This window comes from Erinaceus europaeus, chromosome 19 (assembly GCF_950295315.1).
Source record: "Erinaceus europaeus chromosome 19, mEriEur2.1, whole genome shotgun sequence".
Taxonomy (NCBI): Eukaryota; Metazoa; Chordata; class Mammalia; order Eulipotyphla; family Erinaceidae; genus Erinaceus; species Erinaceus europaeus.
The window spans coordinates 16,381,550-16,399,441 of record NC_080180.1 but is presented as its reverse complement, the minus strand read 5'-3'; the positions used below and the strand labels follow the sequence as shown (position 1 = coordinate 16,399,441).

Sequence of the window (17,892 nt, the reverse complement as noted above, 5' to 3'; positions counted from 1 at the left end):
CAACTATGCCATTCATTTTTCAAGGTTTGAAATAGACACACACAAAGCCCCATTTAGTACATATAGTGAATAATACCATCCTGGATTTTCTGCCAGCAATCACATTATTAATATTTTTCTTCAATATTTTCTGTTCTGTTTTTACTTAGTATAATTTTTTCTCCCATTACCTCTTCAGTGATTTTGATTTACCCAATTAAGTATTAAATACACCCAGTGTTTTTAGACAAACCCTTACTCCCTCACAGACATCTTGAGATGTAGAAATGACTATCTTCCTTGTTTTTTGTATAGAACTGCCATGAAGGTTGGCCAGAGGTCAGTGTTACTGGCAATGCAAGGAAAAGCCAGTCTTCATAGGGGTTACTGCTGCTACTTGTCAGCGTCCCTCAGGAAAGAGTGATCACGTCTCAATATAATTCAGATTGGATGTCTACCTACTACACATTGTTACATTTTCTGATGCAGAACATAAAATATCAGAATCATACTTAATACATCTCATGTTGGCCTGTGTCCCCATTTCAATTATAAACTAGAGCTACTTAGTTTGCACTTTTCTCTGGATGTTCTCTGTGAGTTTCCTAACATTTTGGTATGACACTAGCTGATCCATTTTGTAGAAGCCTATTCCATCTTTGCCTTTTTTCTTTTTTTTTCTTTTTTTTTAACTTTTAACATTTGTTAGCTACTGCTTTGAAATCAAAATGTAATTGCAATTTCTGTTTTTGCATGAGTAATTGAAGTAATTAGAAATAATATGGTTGTGTAACCAGTGATGACTTTTTAATTACTTAATTGTAGCTAGATAGATCATCAGTTAATGAAAAAAGCCGAGTTGAAAATACAGTAGACTTAGTTGTAATAATAAGATATCTTTCTTTAATGTTGAAGTATTGAAACTATCAACAACAGTAAAATTCAAATAACTTACCATTTATCAACTGATTACTTGTTTATCTTTGAGAATATTTTAATGGTCTTGTACAATGTACTTCTTGCTTTTTGTGCTGCTTAATAATTTATATTACTGAAAAGTTAATGTAAGAGTATGATTTTTTTAAAAAAGTGCTAGAAGAGCAGAAAAATATTAAAATATTAGAACGATATATTTTAACTATATATTGTATTAATGCAATTACTTGACATATGAATAACTTAAAGTTAACTTGAAAGTATTAGCAATTCATAGCTGTATTGCATGTAAGCACAGATGAATAATGGAGCCTCCTGTGACCTCATGGTACTCTTTCTATGTATAAACACACTTGAGTGAGAGTGTCTTTTAGGATGACTGGTACAGTGCTGTCACTGGCCTTTTATATAGTCTCTGTTCAACAGCAGAGAAATGAATTCCAAAATACTATATTTCTGGGATGATTTTAATATAGTATTTTGTCAAACTCAACTTCCCAAAGGAAACTCTCACTTCTGAAAAAGAGCTGCTATGAAGGGGTTCCTGTCACTAAATCTTCTGTCTCTTATCTAATATGGAGATTTCATTACTGATGTAATATTAATTGAAATAAGCTTTCGCACATGTAGTCAGTGGTGCAGTGGGATTGAAACTGCAGCCTTTGGGACTTCTTCAAGCATACAAATTGTTGCCCTAATAGTGTGAGCTAATCTCTCTGGCCCTCTTAGCCTCTATGCCTTCAAGAACTTAATACAATATTATGTATTTATAGTTGTCTAACTCCATATGAGATCCCTATAACTTACTTATTTTGTAACTAGAAGTGTGTGTCCTTTGACCAGTATCTCTTTACTTCCCCACCACTGACAACTGCCAGTCCACTTTGTGTAAGTTTGGCTTTTTTAGATCACACATCTGAGTTGCACAGCATTCAACATCCTCTGCCTGACAGTCCATTTAGCATAATGCCCTCCAGGTTCACACATGTGTAGAGTAATAGACATATTCATTCTTTAATTCTTTAACCTATTGACTGTTTCCATGTCTTGACTATTGTGTATAATGCTGCAATGTATGTGGTTGTGTATAATGCTGCAATGTATGTGGTTGTGTATAATGCTGCAATGTATGTGGTTGTGTATAATGCTGCAATGTATGTGGTTGTGTATAATGCTGCAGTGTATGTGGACGTACAGTTATCTTCCTTTTGGCAAATACCCAGAGTGGAACTGCTACATCACTTAGTAGTCTGCTTCTGATCTTTTTGAGGAAGCCCCTTACTATTTTCCATAGTGGTTATACCAGTTTACATTTCTTTCTTTCTTTTTAAATTTTATTTTTATAGTTTTAATTTTATTTATACATATTTTTTCACCACTCCCATCACCAGAGGTCTGTGTCCCTCTCCCCACCCCCATAGATAGTCACTACCGTTCTCCCATAGTCTTGAAAATAGGTTACTGTTTTGTTTTTTTTCTTCACATTTGTATATTTAATTGTCTATATTCTGCATATTAGGGAGACCATTCTGCAGTTGTTCTTCGCCTCCTTACTTGCATCACAGAGCATAAATCTCCAATTCCATCCAATTTAGCCCAAGATACAGTGTCATCCCTTTTTTATTGCTGCCTAATACTGTTAAGTACATGTCCCATAACTTTTTAGTCACCTGTTGAAGGACATTTTGGTTGTTTCCAGGCCTTTGCTATTGTGAATAAGGCCGCTATAAACGTGGGCTGCATATATCTCTTTGAATCAGTGTTACTGTATCTTTTGGGTATATGCCTAGCAGTGGAATTGCTGGGTCAGGTGGCATTTCCATGTGTATTTGTCTAAGGATTCTCCAGACTGTTCTCCAGAGTGGTTGCTCCAGTTTACATTCCCACCTGCAGTGTAGTAGAGTGCTCGCTCTCTCTCCACATCCTCTCCAACATCTGGTTTCATTGATGGAGCCCATTCTCACAGATCGGAGGTGGAATCTCAGTGTGGTTTTAATCTGCATTTCTCTGATGATCTGATTTACATTTCATTAACAAGGCATGAGTGTTTCTTTTTCTTTATATCTTTGTGAACATATATTCTCTCCCCCTCCCCTTTTTTTTTTTTTTTTTGCCGCCAGTATTATCAAGGGTATACCTCACAACTCCAACACTCCTGGCAGCTTTTTTTTTTTTTCCTTTTTCTGATAAAGACAAAGACAAGCAGAGAGGGAGAAGATAAAAGGGAGGCAGGAGGATAAGATCGAGAGAACTGCAGCACTGCTCCACTACTCATGAAGCTCCCCTCCTGCGGGTGGGACCTGAGGACTTGAACCTGGGTCCCCACACATGGAAATGTGAGCTTTACTGCATGCACCACCCCTCCATCTCATGTCTGTTGTAGACATTCTAACAGCTGTGAGACGGTAACTCACCTGGTATTGACATGAATTTTCTTAATGATTAGTGATGTTGGACACCTTGTTATGCACTCAGTTATCTGTATGTCTTTGAAAAAACATCAGTGTGTGTCCTCTGCCTGCTTTAATTGGATTGGGTTTTATTATGATTGTTTTGGGTTTTGCTATTGTGTGATTTTTCCTTACGTATTTTGGACATTATGCTCTTCTCAGATATGTGAGTTGCAATTTTTTTCCCCTTTACTGTAGGTTGCCTTTTCATTTGTGTGTTTTTTACTAGTAATTTTATTACAAAATTCAGATAAGAAGGGTATGAGTCCACACCTTTCCCACCACCAGAGTTCTGTGTCCCCATTCCCTCTATTGAAAACTGTAGTAGTTCTCCCATGTCACAGATATGGAGAATAGAATATATATAGATTTCCTTTTTTTTTTTTCCCTATGGTCCTACTTTCTCTTTTTAAGTCCCACCCACACCTACTACCACTTCTGAGTGTCCTTCCTTTTTCCCTGCCTATACCTTTTACTGGTTGTTTGATTTGCTTTGCAGAAGCTTTTTAATTGGTTGTGGTCCCATTGCTTCCTTTTTATTGTTTGTTAATTCTGATAGGTGGTTTTGGGTAGTAGGGATTTCTAAACAGTAGTTGTCTCTTTCAGCTCATGAACATGTGGTGACTTTCTGCTTGTGTTTTCTCTTAATTTCTTTCATCAAGGAAAATTGTCTGATGCTTTCATTGTATAGAGGATTTTTCCAGTCCTCACTTAGATTTATTACTAGATATCTTTTTTAATTTTTTAAAATATTCCCTTTTGTTGCCCTTGTTTTATTGTTGTAGTTATTATTGTTGTTGTCGTTGTTGGATAGGACAGAGAGAAAGAGAGAAATGGAGATTGAAGGGGAAGACAGAGAGGGGGAGAGAAAGATAGATACCCGCAGACCTGCTTCACCAAGCGACTCCCCTGCAGGTAGGGAGCCAGGGACTCATATCGGGATCCTTATGCTGGTCCTTGAGCTTTGTATCACGTGCGCTTAACCCGCTGCACTACCGCCCGTCCTCTTATTACTAGATATCTTGTCTTGATGATATGAGTGGAGTTATTTCCTTTATTTTACATAGTTTACTATTAGCATCTGCTAATATTGGGATACTTTTTGTTGATCTGTCTGAGAGTTCATCTATTCTCTCTAGTCTATGATACAACGCAGGAATTCCTCTTTACAAGTTACTTTTTACTTTCCGTCACTTCAGTTTGACACTTTTCTAGATTCCATTTCTCCCTAGGGATCCCACCAGTTCATGCACGCTGTCTGTCTTTTCATATACTTTCCCTAGTGATTTCTGAGTGCACACGCCCATCTGTGTGGTTGCTGTAGTCATCTCAACATAGACTGGAATTCTCCTAGTGGAGGTTTCCCCTCCCCCCTCAGCAGTCAACTTTCCTTTTTACACCTGAGCCACATTGGGGCAGGAGACCGCCTCTCAGTGTCTTTGCTCCTTCCTCGGTTGTTAACTTTGATTGCCACGACCTTGGTTCTATCCTTATAGGCTTTCCGTGCTCTGGCCCCAAGCTTCAATCTTAGAAGACCAGGTGCTCCTGTGGCTCAGGTGCAGATCTGTCTCTCAATCTCCTGTGGCAAGTGAGCCTCCTTATATCTGAGATTTGCCTTGGGTACTTTGCGTACTCCCGGCCCCTTCCCACTGGTGCTAGGTCTCTTCTTGCCCTCAGTGTAGGATCCTAACCCCGAGAGGTCTTCTTGCTCTCTGCTAGGCCATTGCACAGTGGTGGTGCCCTTCAGTTTGCTAATGTTTGTCAGCAATTTAGGGCTTGGTTGTGGGGGTGGGGCATGGGGAAGTAGGTGGGGTTTCTTGCAGGTCCCTTGTAGAGCCTTTCTGTTATCCTCTGCAGACCTGCACCACCAACAAGAACTTTTCAGCTTTCCAAGTAGATCCCAATCTTGATCCACTTCACAGGATACTGGTAAGTTTGTTTGATTTAACTATTAAGATGGTAGAATTTTGCCTATGGAAAAGAGCTTGCAGTAATGACAAGCTCCTCTCATCATTGAGATCCTCGGTTGTTTAACCCATACTAAAATTTATGAAATTTTTAGCAGATTTCTGTTCCCTGGTCCATATGCCTTCTGTCTCTTTATTGTTTTACCAACAGTGAGATAGATCCTGAGATAGATTCCATCTCAGTTTGGAAGGGCCTATAACCCTGGCGTTTAGTTTGCTTGGCTGCCTTACAATTCCTCTGTGATAGGTTCAAGAATAACGTTTGTAAAAGATTGCCCAGCTTTTTCTCCTTGTTAGGACGGGAATTATTGATACTCTTTTACCTTTTCTTTTTCCCTAAATGGAAGTGGAATTAGAAGTAAAATGAATTTAAAAAATGACTCCTGGTCTTAAGAACATGGTAAGACAGGAATGCCCTTACAATAATAAACCATTAGCCTGACAAGAGAGCAAGTGCTGGTTCCTCCCCGTCTCCAAAAGTGGAACGTACCTCATGATTCGCTCAGTACTGCGGGAGGTGTGAGGACACTCAAAGGTTTTTCTCCCATAAAAGCTACTGGTAATACTGTTCACAAACAAATTCCTACCCACCAGATAAGAATATACTAATTTTGAGCAGCAGGGAAATTTAAGATTAAAGTAAATAAAGGTGACACAAATGGACGACTGTGAACGGGGAGAGCCAGCAGCCGGCAGCGTTCTTGAATAGAGCTGGATCACTTCAGAATTGCTCTTTCCTAAAAATATTTTATTTATTATTGTGTAGACACAGAGAAATTGAGAGGAGTGGAGGAAGCAGAGAGGGAGAGAGGTACCTGCAGTCCTGCTTCATCACTCATGAACTTTCCCTCCTTCAGGTGGGGACCAGGGGCTTGAACCTGGATCCTTGTGCACTGTAATGTGAACACTTAACCAGGTGCACCACCACCTGCCCCTCCTTTTTTATTTATTTACTTATTTTTACTAGAGCACTTCTCAGCTCTGGCTAAAGGTGACGCGGGGAACTAAACCTGGGGCTTTGGAGCATCAGGGATAAGTCTCTTTGCATAACCATTATGCTACCTACCCCTGCATAAATACTTATTTTTATTATTGGATAGAGACAGGGAGAAATTGAGAGGGATATACAGAGGGAAAAAGTACTGACACCTGCAGCCCTGCTTCACCACTTGTGAAGCTTTCTCATCACTTGTGAAGCTTTCTCATCACTTGTGAAGCTTTTTCATCACTTGTGAAGCCCTGCAGGTGAGGACCGGGGACTAGAACCGAATCCTTGCACATTGTAATGTATAGTATGCTTAACCAGGTGTGCCACCCCTGACCCCTCCCCCCCAGAATTTCTCTACTGATCTAATCTTGCATAGCACTTAGCTTCTCAGAAATGTGATTTCAATGCTTCCACAAAAGCTTGTCTTGTGAGCCTGATCACAATCTAGCTGAATCATTAGCTTGATTCTTCAGACTTCACCAAATATACACGATGCTGACCCTTCCATCTACCTTTTTGCTCTGACAGAAATTATGTTTTTCATGATCTTTGGAAAAGTATGTTCATCTCCCATCTCGGAATGCACCTGGCATGCTAGCACTCTTGATCATTCTGTAATGACTGCCTACTTTAAACGAGGTTAAAACTTGTTATTTTAACAAAGTCTTTCTCTGGTTAGTCCTAGATATTTATTTCTTCTGAGTCTTTTAGGACATACTTATATAATGTGATTAGAGGGGGAAGAGCCCGCCATTCAGATACCCAGAACATTTGGGTTGGAGTCTTACTCTTTCTGATGGTCTAGTCTAGCCCAAGTAACTAATGTGCTAGGTTTTCAATTCCCTCAGATATAAAACTGGGAAAACCATCCACCACAACTTGAGTAGCTATTTCCCGAAATGAAGGACAATATACGAATCACCTGACAAGTGGAAGTAAATCAGTCATGGGCAAGTCACTTAACTCCTGTGTTTCTGCTACCAACTAAAGTAATTATAACTCTTCAAATCCAAACTGCTGGGAAGTTTTTAAAGTATCTCTGTCATAGTTTCTCACACAGTAGTTTTTAATTTATTCTCATGTTTCATATAAAAAGTTTAGAAGTTTGTCTTAGACTTTGGGTGGTAAAACGTCTGGACCTCAGTTATTGCAACTCTCATATGGGGACAATAACACAAGCTGCTTATTTCCTGCGGTTTAACCCCAAACCTCAACAGTGAATTTAAATTGAGTCAACCTTACTAGTATTTGCCTGCCATCTAGTGATGAAAATGCTAACTGCAAAGCAAGGCCCCTTTGCTCCAGGGAATAAGTCTCACAATTCTGTCTTGTTAAACTTTATTGTCGTGAAAAGAAACACTTATCATGCTCATTGTATCAAAACCAATTTACTTCTGAAGTCTCTTCAAAGGTTCAACTTGATGATTTCATGACTAGGGCTTCCTGCTTCTGCCACTCTCTGTACATTTGCTGATAACATTTCCTTCTCACATGTGTCACTTGACACTATTTGGTGTCTGCAGGTTGAGAATTTCCTTCTTTTCTACATTAACATAGTATTTTGTGCTTTATTTGGAAGCATCATTTGTTATGCAGATGTTTACACCCCAAACTATGTGGATTTACATGTACATATGTGTACTTTACATTTTACATTTCCATTTGAGAAAAAAAAAATTTTCACTCATTTGAATTTAGAACCTAGTAGGAGTCTAGTTGAGAATGTGTGCCATGCAGTTTCCCACCTGAGTTTTCCTTCTTCATGACAAAGTAATGTCCTGCTTACTTTGTCTCCTATACCCAGCCTCCTTCCTCGGTATAGTGCTGGCACCCAAGAGAGTTGTCAGTGCTAATAGTTATTTGCCAACTCCTATAACTTCTAGGTTACTAGTGAAGTAGCATTACCAATGGTATAACTGTACTAAGTTTGTGCAATTTGTGGTCAGTTACTTCCATACAATTTCAGCTATGATTCTAAAAAGTTTTCATTCAATTACGTCCAAGTAATAAAGAATAAGTTCATGTTTGTAATGACATTATATTCGGCATCCTGGTAGTTTTTCACCATATTTTTGAAAAACTCTTGAGAAGAAAGTTTTTTTTTTCTTTTTTTTTATCCCTCACACCATGGAGGTCTTCATGCAGTTGACATTTGTGGAAAGAAAAGATGCTAAGAATTTTTTATAATGAGATGTTGCTACTAGCTTACTTTCCAAAAATGCACACTAGCACCTTTCAGAAGAGTCTCCAGGGCAGTGGAGATAGCATGATGGTTCTACAAAAGTTTCATGCCTGAGCCTCTGAGATCCCAGGTTCAGTCTTCAGCACCACCATAAGCCAGAGCTAAGAAGTGCTCTGGGCTATCTCTCCCACCCCATGTATCTTGTTAAAAAAATAAAATGTTAAAAAGCTGGTAGAATCTCAAAAATTTTTTTTGAAGAAATATATATTTGGCTGTTATATTCATTATCATTAGACCTATAAGTCTTGGGTCTCTCTCTGGTCTGTCCCCTCCAGTACCCTGTCTCCCATTCTTCCCTGGAATAAATCTCATCTCTCCCACTGCCTTATAGTCCTTTATGAATTTAAGTCATTCAGCACTCATCTTCTAAGTATATATTTGCCACCTAGTGATGGAAAGATTAACTGAATTACTATATATTTTTTTAGTTTTTTTATATATATCCCCTTTTGTTGCCCTTGTTTTTTTATTGTTGTTATTATTATTATTGATGTTGTTGTTGGATAGGTCAGAGAGAAATGGAGAGAGGAGGTAAAGACAGAAGGGGAGAGAAAGATAGACACCTGCAGACCTGTGTCACCACCTGTGAAGAGACACCCCTGCAGGTGGGGAGCTGGGGGCTTGAACCAGGATCCTTTTGCCAGTCCTTGTGCTTTGCGCCACATGTGCTTAACCCACTGCGCTACTGCCCGACTCCCTACCTGCATTATTAATGCACCTCCCCTCTCGTGGATGGAGCCTGAGCACTAACACAGAGCACCAGTACTTGTCTTTCATCCCATATTTGTCCTAATTATCCTGCACATGACCTTTGCGTGTTGTGTTTCCTCTTACTAATATCTATTTAATAAGTAATCACTTTTAATCACTTTTCAGGGCTCAGCTCAAGCCTCTTTCAGGGAGAGACTTCTGTTCACCTTCCCGAATGGGCCAGACTCCTGGCCTCATAGTTTCATGCGGTGCACTACAGTCATACTCCGTATGCTCATTTTATGACTGCTGAGCTCAGTCCTTGTTTCACTAGAATTTAATATCCATGGGGCTGTTCTCGACCTTCATTGTACCTTAGCCTATAACCTGACACCTAGGATACAAACGACACTTTTTCAGTCTTTGTTGAATGAATGAATGGATGAAATATGCATTGTGCCTTGTGGACCCTGAAACGTTATTTTGTCAATCAGATGGTATTCTTTGCACTATGTGTTTTCTTACAAGCTTTTAAACTCCATTTAAATATTCACCAGAAACTGTCTACTGTGAGTGAAGGTACACATTTCTTCAAGAAACATTAACTACCTATGTTTTAAAGAATAATTTTATGGGAGCTGGACGGTGGCAGACCTGGTTAAGCACACGTTATAGTGCCCAAGGACCTACGTTCGAGCCCCCAGTCCCCATCTACAGGGGAAAATTTTTGCAAGTGGTGAAGCAGGGCTGCAGGTGGCTCTCTGTCTCCCACTCTATCTCCCCCTTCTCTCTCAACTTTGGGCTGTCTCTATCCAATGAATAAAGATAATGAAAAAAATTTGATTATGATATTATGATAAAATAGAAATTTTAGTTAGATTTGAAAATAGAACTTTATGATTTAAAATATGGTGAGGCATTCTATTTTATTTTAGCTGCATTTTTATTCCATGCATATTGTAAGACACTAGTTGAAATGATTCTATTTCATTGTGCACAGAACATACACGTATTTATCTATAAAAAGTTCAGAGTACCAGCTTTTAGTAGTTTTTCAGTATTTGTTGAAAAAATATCGTGTTGCTTTTCATGTGACAAAAAAACATATATACATTTTATGAGTACTATTTATCTAAATAAATTTACTTAAATTACTTTACCTCCAGGTTAGGTTTGATTACTACTGCTTGTATTCATTAACCAAATACCAAACCAAAGACTTACACCTAAGATTATAAAACTTTGTATGATAACAAATACTAAAATATTTACAATATGCTTTTTTCTGTGACTTAATTATTATCCTTAATTTTCTAAAAATGTTAACCATGTTTTTATGATATCAGTACTTGAAAAGCTCAACTTTCAAGATGCTATTCATTAACTTTACAGACATCTAGAGAGTATCATGCAGTTTTAGTGACACTTTCAAGAGTTTAGAGGTAGCACACATACTGTTACAACTTGTTTTTTAGGGCAATAAAGGAAACTGGCTGTTTATTAGTATTCTGATCAGGGAGAAAAGAAAAACTCTCCTCACTCACGTCACAGCAATTTACGGAAGAAACTGTAGACATTTCAAACTGCAGACAAGGGAAATCCATTCTACACGATAGCAGGCAGCAGCTTCTCCAGCAATGGCTTAACTGTGATGCAAACTGATCTTATAGGAGCTTGTACTGTGCTACATCATTCAGCAAAGCTTTGTAAAGTATGCATAGGATGGCTTTTTCCTGCTGGGTATCACTTTTTTTTTTCTCTTTCCTCTAAAAAATATTTTAACAGACTCAGACCAAACTACCCCTTCACACTGGCACATGCAGTACTGCCATGCTGAGTCGCCCCCCCCCCCCCGCCACTGTATTTCTTCTCAATTTTTCACCATCTTCACAACCTGTGGCTCCCTTAATCTGTTTCATAGCCACGTTCTCTCTCTCTCTCTCTCTCTCCCTCTCCCTTCCCCCCCTCTTTTCCTTTTATAAAAGTATCTGTCTCCAGATTTAGGTGGTATTGTGACTGTCCTGGTGCCAACTTTAGGGAGTTCTCCATAACTTACAATGAAGGTTCTTACTGACCCTTGGAAACTTTGTCATTGCATAGTTACAACTCTGGAGTTCCTATCCAGATAGGAAATATTTTTCTCTGAATACATGCACTGCACAAAATTCATTCAACCGACACTAATTTTCTTTTTAAGTTGAAAGAAAATAGGTATGAAGAATAAGTGCCCCTCCCCCACTAGTATTAGAAATGTATGTTTCTAAAACTGTATTTTGACATTTTTTAGTAATTTATATTTCAGTTCTGTATCATATCCTGTATTGTGATGTTTAATCATCTGTGATTTCTGAATCTAGATCAAGGTTTGCTACTGTCACCTAAGTTTTCACTGCCCTAAAGAAGACTTAATATATCTGGTATAGTCTAAGCCTATTTGCTTCTGATTTCCCACTGTTTTTGCCCTGTGTCTGGGCATAGTGGGAACAGTCCTTTATTTGTGCTGCAAATACTGTACCTGAGATTTAATCTATCAAAGACAGAGCTGTAAAGATGATCTAAGTTTATAAAGCTCTGAAATTCTCAGCAGTACTTTTGTTAAAACTGTCACTGGTTTCTATGGTTTTAATTTTACTTAAACCAGAGCACCTCTCAGCTCTGACTTCTGGTAGTCAGGGGTTTTACCTGGAACCTCAGTCATGGAAATCTGGTTTATTATTTTTCCTCATAATCATTGTTCTGTTTCCCTGACCCACCCCATTTTGAATAGTGATTAAATTGCAATTATTTCTCTCCTTTTGTGGCCTTTGAACTATGTAATTTGAAGTTACAAAGCACACAGGAACTATGTGTTTGGACATTATTAATTTATATGTGGAGACCGCAGTGCCTACAGCTTGCTATATATTTAACTATTTGTTAAAACCTTGTTTCTGATAGTCAATGAGTGCATGTGTTATGAGTATAGGTGGCACAAAGCATAACACTCATAGAAAGGAAATCATTAGTTTTCCTTCTGATTCAAATTCTGCTGTGAAAACTCATAAATTGATTAAAAAAACAACTTAGATAACATGTGTCTTTCTCTGAAAGCAGCAACTTAAAAAAAAACGGTTGATGTTAAAATAAAATTGAGAATCTGTGGTGTATGCAGACAGATGCAGGATGTAAAAATTTGTGGGAGAAAAATGAAGGGAATGGTCACAAAGCACAGACATCAGTTCTGTTTCCTGGCTCCCATTCCTGACAGGCTATGCGACCTTGGGCAAGTTATGGAGGCTGTCCAGTGGACCTCCAGATTTATTGCAGGACTCATTAATCGTATTTTCAACTGCTAATGCCAATTCACTTTTCATTCCTCTCCAGGCCCGCTTGAAAAAGCCTCTTAGGCGCCTCGATGGTGTTCTGGATGATGATGAGGAGGAGGAGGAGGAGGTTGAAAGATCAAGCAAGCAAGTAGTGGATTTTAGTGTCCCATTCAAGTTTGGTGTGACTTTAATAGCTTAAGTTTTAAAATGGAAAAACAAATTCAAAGAATTCACAGTCTGAGAAATCCAATTATATTTCCTTGCCATGTTCAGCAACAGCAATCAGTGTTTATTGAGGTCTCATGGGGGTTAAATCTTGTGATGGGAAAGCAAGTATGTCTAAATAACACAACTTTTTTTCCTAGAGCACTGCTCAGCTCTGGCTTATCGCGATGCTGGGGATTGAACCTGGGACCTTTGGTGCCTCACATATGAGAACCCTTTTGCATAACCACTGTGCTATTTCCCCATCCCTGAGATAAAGGAAGCATAATGGATATGCAAAAGACTTTCCTTCTTGAGACTTTGAGGTCCCAGGTTCAATCCCCATAACCACTCTAGGCCAAAGCTGAAGAGTTCTTTGGTGTCTCTCATCAAATAATAAAGGGGGGCTGAGCAGTGGTGCACCCAGTTAAGCACACATAGTATGAAGTGCAAGGATCCAGATTCAAGCCCCTGGCTCCCCACCTGCAGTGGGGGGCACTTTACAAGTGGTGAAGCAAGTCTGCAGGTGTCTCCCTACTGAGAAGGAGCAGATGTGATATCAGGCTGTGATACCAGTCAAAGCAAACTGGGATGGGACTCAAGTTTATGGTGCTTTCAGAAGAGGGAAATTTAATACAAAGTTAAAGATTAATCATAATATAAAATAAGGCAAATAAGAGTAATGTGTCTAACTTCTTTATGTATATCTGACTTTTAAAAAATTTTATGAAATGGGAAATATTGACAAGACCATCAGACAAGAGGGGTACAATTCCACGCAGTCCCCACCAGCAGAACTCCATATCCAATCCCTTCCCTTGATAGCTTTCCTATTCTTTATCCCTCTGGGAGTATGGAACCAGGGTCGTTGTGGGATGCAGAAGGTGCAAGGTCTGGCTTCTGTAATTGCTTCCCCACTGAACATGGGCGTTGACAGGTTGATCCATACTTCCAGCCTGTCTTTCCCTAGTGGGGTGGGGGTTTGGGGAGGCAGGGCTCCAGGACACATGTTGGGGTTGTCTGCCTGGCATCGTGGTAGCATCTGGAACCTGGTGGATGGCTCCAGCTCTGGTATGTTATGTCCTTTCTGTAACCTGTTCCAGCTTATATAGGATCTGCAGCTTTCCTTCTTGGCTCCACTTTGACCCCTCCTGTATGCTTCTTCAACCACTGGCTTGGAAATCCTCCCCCTACTCTATAGTCCCAGCATTTAAGCAGCTGCTTTACAGAGAGAAATTCAGGAGATGCCGTCACGCCGCCATCTTGGCTCTGATCTCCCCCCCCCCCCCGGCATATCTGTCTTTATAAAAGAAAACATAACTAGTTATTGCTATAATCAGCTGGGAGGCTTCACGAGTAGTGAAGTAGTTCAGCAGGTATCTTTCTCTCCCTCTTTCAGTTTCTCTCTATCCTATCCAATAAAATAAAAAAGGGGGGATGGCCAATAGTAGTGGTGGATTCCTAGTGCCAGCACTGAGCCCTGGAGATAACCCTGATGGCAAAAAAAAGGAAGAAAAAAGACTGAATTTGGACTATATTAAACTTCCCATGTATCCATTCTCCTGTTTCTAACTAGAGCTAATGCTCCCAACCCCACAGAATTACCAGTAGATTGTGACAGGCTTTGCTTCAGTTCCTAGGTTGGCAAGGTGCTGTATGAATTAGCTGTGCATAGTGTGTTCAACTTCGCAGCACTGGAAATGGTGTACATCTCCATTTGGCCGTGGACCTATTCATTTTGTTCCACTGAATATCACTTTGCTTTTAGATATCTCATTAATGGAGTTGGTGAGAAGCTGTTTATATGCACTTATACAAGTTTTTTTTCTTCAGGTTGTCCTCTGAAGATGGGGAAGAGGCATCTACTTATTTTTATGAAAGTGATGACTCTATTGAAACAAGAGTAAAGACTCCTTATGCAGGTGAAATGGACTTACTAGGTGAGATCCTTGATACATTGAGCACACACAGCTCAGATCAAGGAAAGCTTGCGGCAGCAAAGAGCTTGGATTTCTTTAGATCAATGGATGAGATTGATTACAAACCTACGGTTAGTTGATGTTTCCACTTTTTTAATAAAGTAGAATTTAAAACATTCTTACCCTTATTGTGACTAATATCTGAATCCATAGGAGAATTTAGCTTCTAAGTAATGTGAAAGCTTCAGAAATATAGTAAAATGTACTTATTATTTTCAGCAGCTGAATTTTCTCATCCTCGTGGTTGTCATTGTAAGGCAGTAAACTCTACTTTTTTGCACTGAGGCTTATATGATTATATGATGCCTATATGATTTTACTACTACTGATGGCCTTTCTTTTTAAGTTGGAGAAATAGATACGACACCACCTCTAAACCTGGGTCTCTACCTATGATGAAGTGTATCTCCTAGTAATGTTTTCTTGTTTTCTTGCAGTTGTGCTTCAAAATGTGAGTGATATGCTCCAACTTTTCCCATCTATTTCACTGATTTTTCAAATTTTATAGACTCTGTCCTCATTCGAATATTCTTTCCACAATTAAGGTAGCAAAGTTTAAATATACAGTCTAATCTTTCTAACTGATCACTCATGCTTTTTTCTCCTGCAGGGCCTGTGGTCTGCTTACTGTCATCCTGTACCTGTTAGCCACCACGGCCATATTTTCTCCTCCTGCTCCCTCTATAGTCTGAGTTCATTTTAGACCCCATGTAGTCTTTGTCTTTCTGGCCTGATTTACCTAGTATGTCTTCCAGTGTATATATACACTGTTTTCTTTAGCCATCTTTCCATGAATGGACATTTTGGCTGTGTGAATAATATTGCAGTGTCCGTGGGGGGCAGCCCTCTCTTCAAGATGTTGACTTTTGGATAGACACTAGAATTCTGGCTACTAAGTAACCAACAAAGGCTCTATTTTTCTCCCCACCCTGGCCAGTAATTCTAGTTTGAGTTTTGTAGGTAACGGGTGCCCAATCCCTGTTTATCCTTGCTCAGTAGGGCCACTTACAGGCATTCAAGTGTCAGTGCTGTATTTCTTCTGAAAGAATTCGTTTCCATCATTGAATATTAATTTCATAATGTAAGTGACATGTTACTAAAGTATTATAATTCCACCAAATAGTTACAAATTGCTTATTTTCTTTCAGAATAAATCCAATGCTCCTAGTGAAAATAATCTGGCCCTACTTTGCGGTGGTTCTGGCGACCAGACAGAGTGGCATCTCGGGCAGGATGACAGTGCCCTCCGTGGCAAACACCTGCCTCCTTCTCCCCGAAAGCGAGTTTCCTCTAGTGGTTTGGCAGAGTCTCTGTTCATGCTGAAAGAGGAAAACAATGAAAAGCACCTCAATGCTGACCATGCGAGCAGCCCCATAGTACAGGAAAAGGCAGCTTCTGCTTCAGGAGTGAATTTCAAACTACTTTCTTCTGAAGTCTCCCAAACTGAAAAAGGAAAAACAGAACAAAAGGAAACACTAAGTGAGGTTTCAGATGATCTGCCTCTACCCAATCTTGGGCGGCGTGCCTCTACTTTTGTTCCTTGGGAGAAAGAAGGGAAAGAAGCCCAAGAGACTTCAGAAGATGTTGGATTACTTCATGAAGTCGTGTCACTATGTCCCATAACACCTGCCTTCCAAAAAGACTTCACTGTTTCAAAAGAAAACACAAGGGGAAATCAAGCCTAAATCAGCAATTGTCAGTCATTTGCATCAAGCTTCTATAGAGACATTTGAAGATTTCACATAATCTGTAAACAATTATTAGTAGGAATAGCTACAGTTTCAACATTTATTTTTCCTTTGCCCCCCCCTCCATTTATTCATCTCATGAGTACAGTCATTGGTTTTTACATGTAAAGCTAAGTCTTCTATGTCCTTAAGTTCGGTACTAGTTAATATATTGAAAGTGTATATTGAACATATGATTCCCCAGTACTTGGTGCTTAATGCTATTCGCTTTATTTAAACTAAGTCTTCATCTATTACCCTTTGATCTCACCAATAGCTACTGTACTAAGCTGGTTAAGCATGAAAGAATCAAGATCTCAAAACTTATCAGAACTACCCTGATAAGTGCTGAAACTGTTGACCCACTAATTGCCTTAACCTTAAATCTGTTAAGTATGCTTAATTTATGGAATTACATGTCCATTTTGAAGGATGAGTATGTGTTCTGCAGAGCAATAATGCCTTTTTCTAGTTATTGAATCAAGGACAAAATTCCTTTTTTTAAAGTTAAAAAGCTCTAGTAGACACTGCAGCCATATTTTCCCAAAAGTAAGGTACGCATTTAACTTTCACTCAGTGAACTATCTGAAGAACTGATTGACAATGTGAATTGAATGACTTCTGTTTACAGATGACACTGTAAACCTCCTTCAGTCTCTATGCCTTTGCTATCCAGGAGTCCACCCCGGAAAGCCAAGTGTAACTTAAACTGTCTTTCTTAATTAACTGCTAATGGTCTATTGAAACGTCATCTCAAATTTACTTTTCAAAATAATCGAATTTATATTTTAAAAATTAGATTTATAGAAAACTTGTGAAAATACAGGATCTATCTTACCATAGTTGGGCATATTCGCACCAGTTAACGAACAATGGTACCCATACTTTGCTCCCGACATACTTCTGTTTCAGGAACCTAGTCAGGTTACCATAGTTTTCCCATCACCCAAACTTCCTCTTGGTTGTGACAGCTTCTCATTCTTTTGTTTCTGATGACTGACAAACTAGCTGAAACAGTGTTGGTCAGATCTCTGCACTGATGTTCCTCTTTCCCATCCAGCCCCCTTGCAGGAAGTCACTATGCACAGCCCACATTAGTATCTTATCTAAATTTAGGATTCTTCTGTTTAGGACCTCAGCTTCACTGTTAAGCTTTGAAATTTATCTAAGAGATAATTTTGGATTGATTTCATGGTAGGCTATACTTATAGGTGTAGTAAAAAAATGGCATTATGGTTAATTTGCTATTAGTATGTGCAACATATATACATTCTCAGTCATACAGAAACCAACCAGGACTATAAAATACCTACTGAGTTTAATTTTTAGCTTTTAAAGAAAATGACCAACTTTTTAAAACTGCATTTTAGAATCTAAATGGGAATAACTATTCGTTTAAGAAATACAAATACTGTTTTCCCTAGA

General features: G+C 39.0%; 1 protein-coding gene across 5 annotated transcripts in view; it reads left to right on the top strand.

Moving 5' to 3' along the window:
* The window catches only part of DENND1B (DENN domain containing 1B), a 206,639-nt gene extending 190,127 nt beyond the window's left edge, over positions 1 to 16,512 (top strand). For 3 of the 5 annotated variants that reach the window (XM_060178489.1, XM_060178493.1, XM_060178490.1), the window contains 4 exons: positions 5,223 to 5,294; positions 12,616 to 12,701; positions 14,595 to 14,811; positions 15,889 to 16,512. In XM_060178489.1, the coding sequence (XP_060034472.1) occupies positions 5,223 to 5,294; positions 12,616 to 12,701; positions 14,595 to 14,811; positions 15,889 to 16,425 (912 nt within the window). In that variant the 3' untranslated portion in view covers positions 16,426 to 16,512. The remainder of the gene's footprint in view (positions 1 to 5,222; positions 5,295 to 12,615; positions 12,702 to 14,594; positions 14,812 to 15,888) is intronic. The other 2 variants (XM_060178491.1, XM_060178492.1) reach the window with 1 other exon arrangement.
* The last annotated feature ends 1,380 nt before the right edge of the window (positions 16,513 to 17,892 follow it).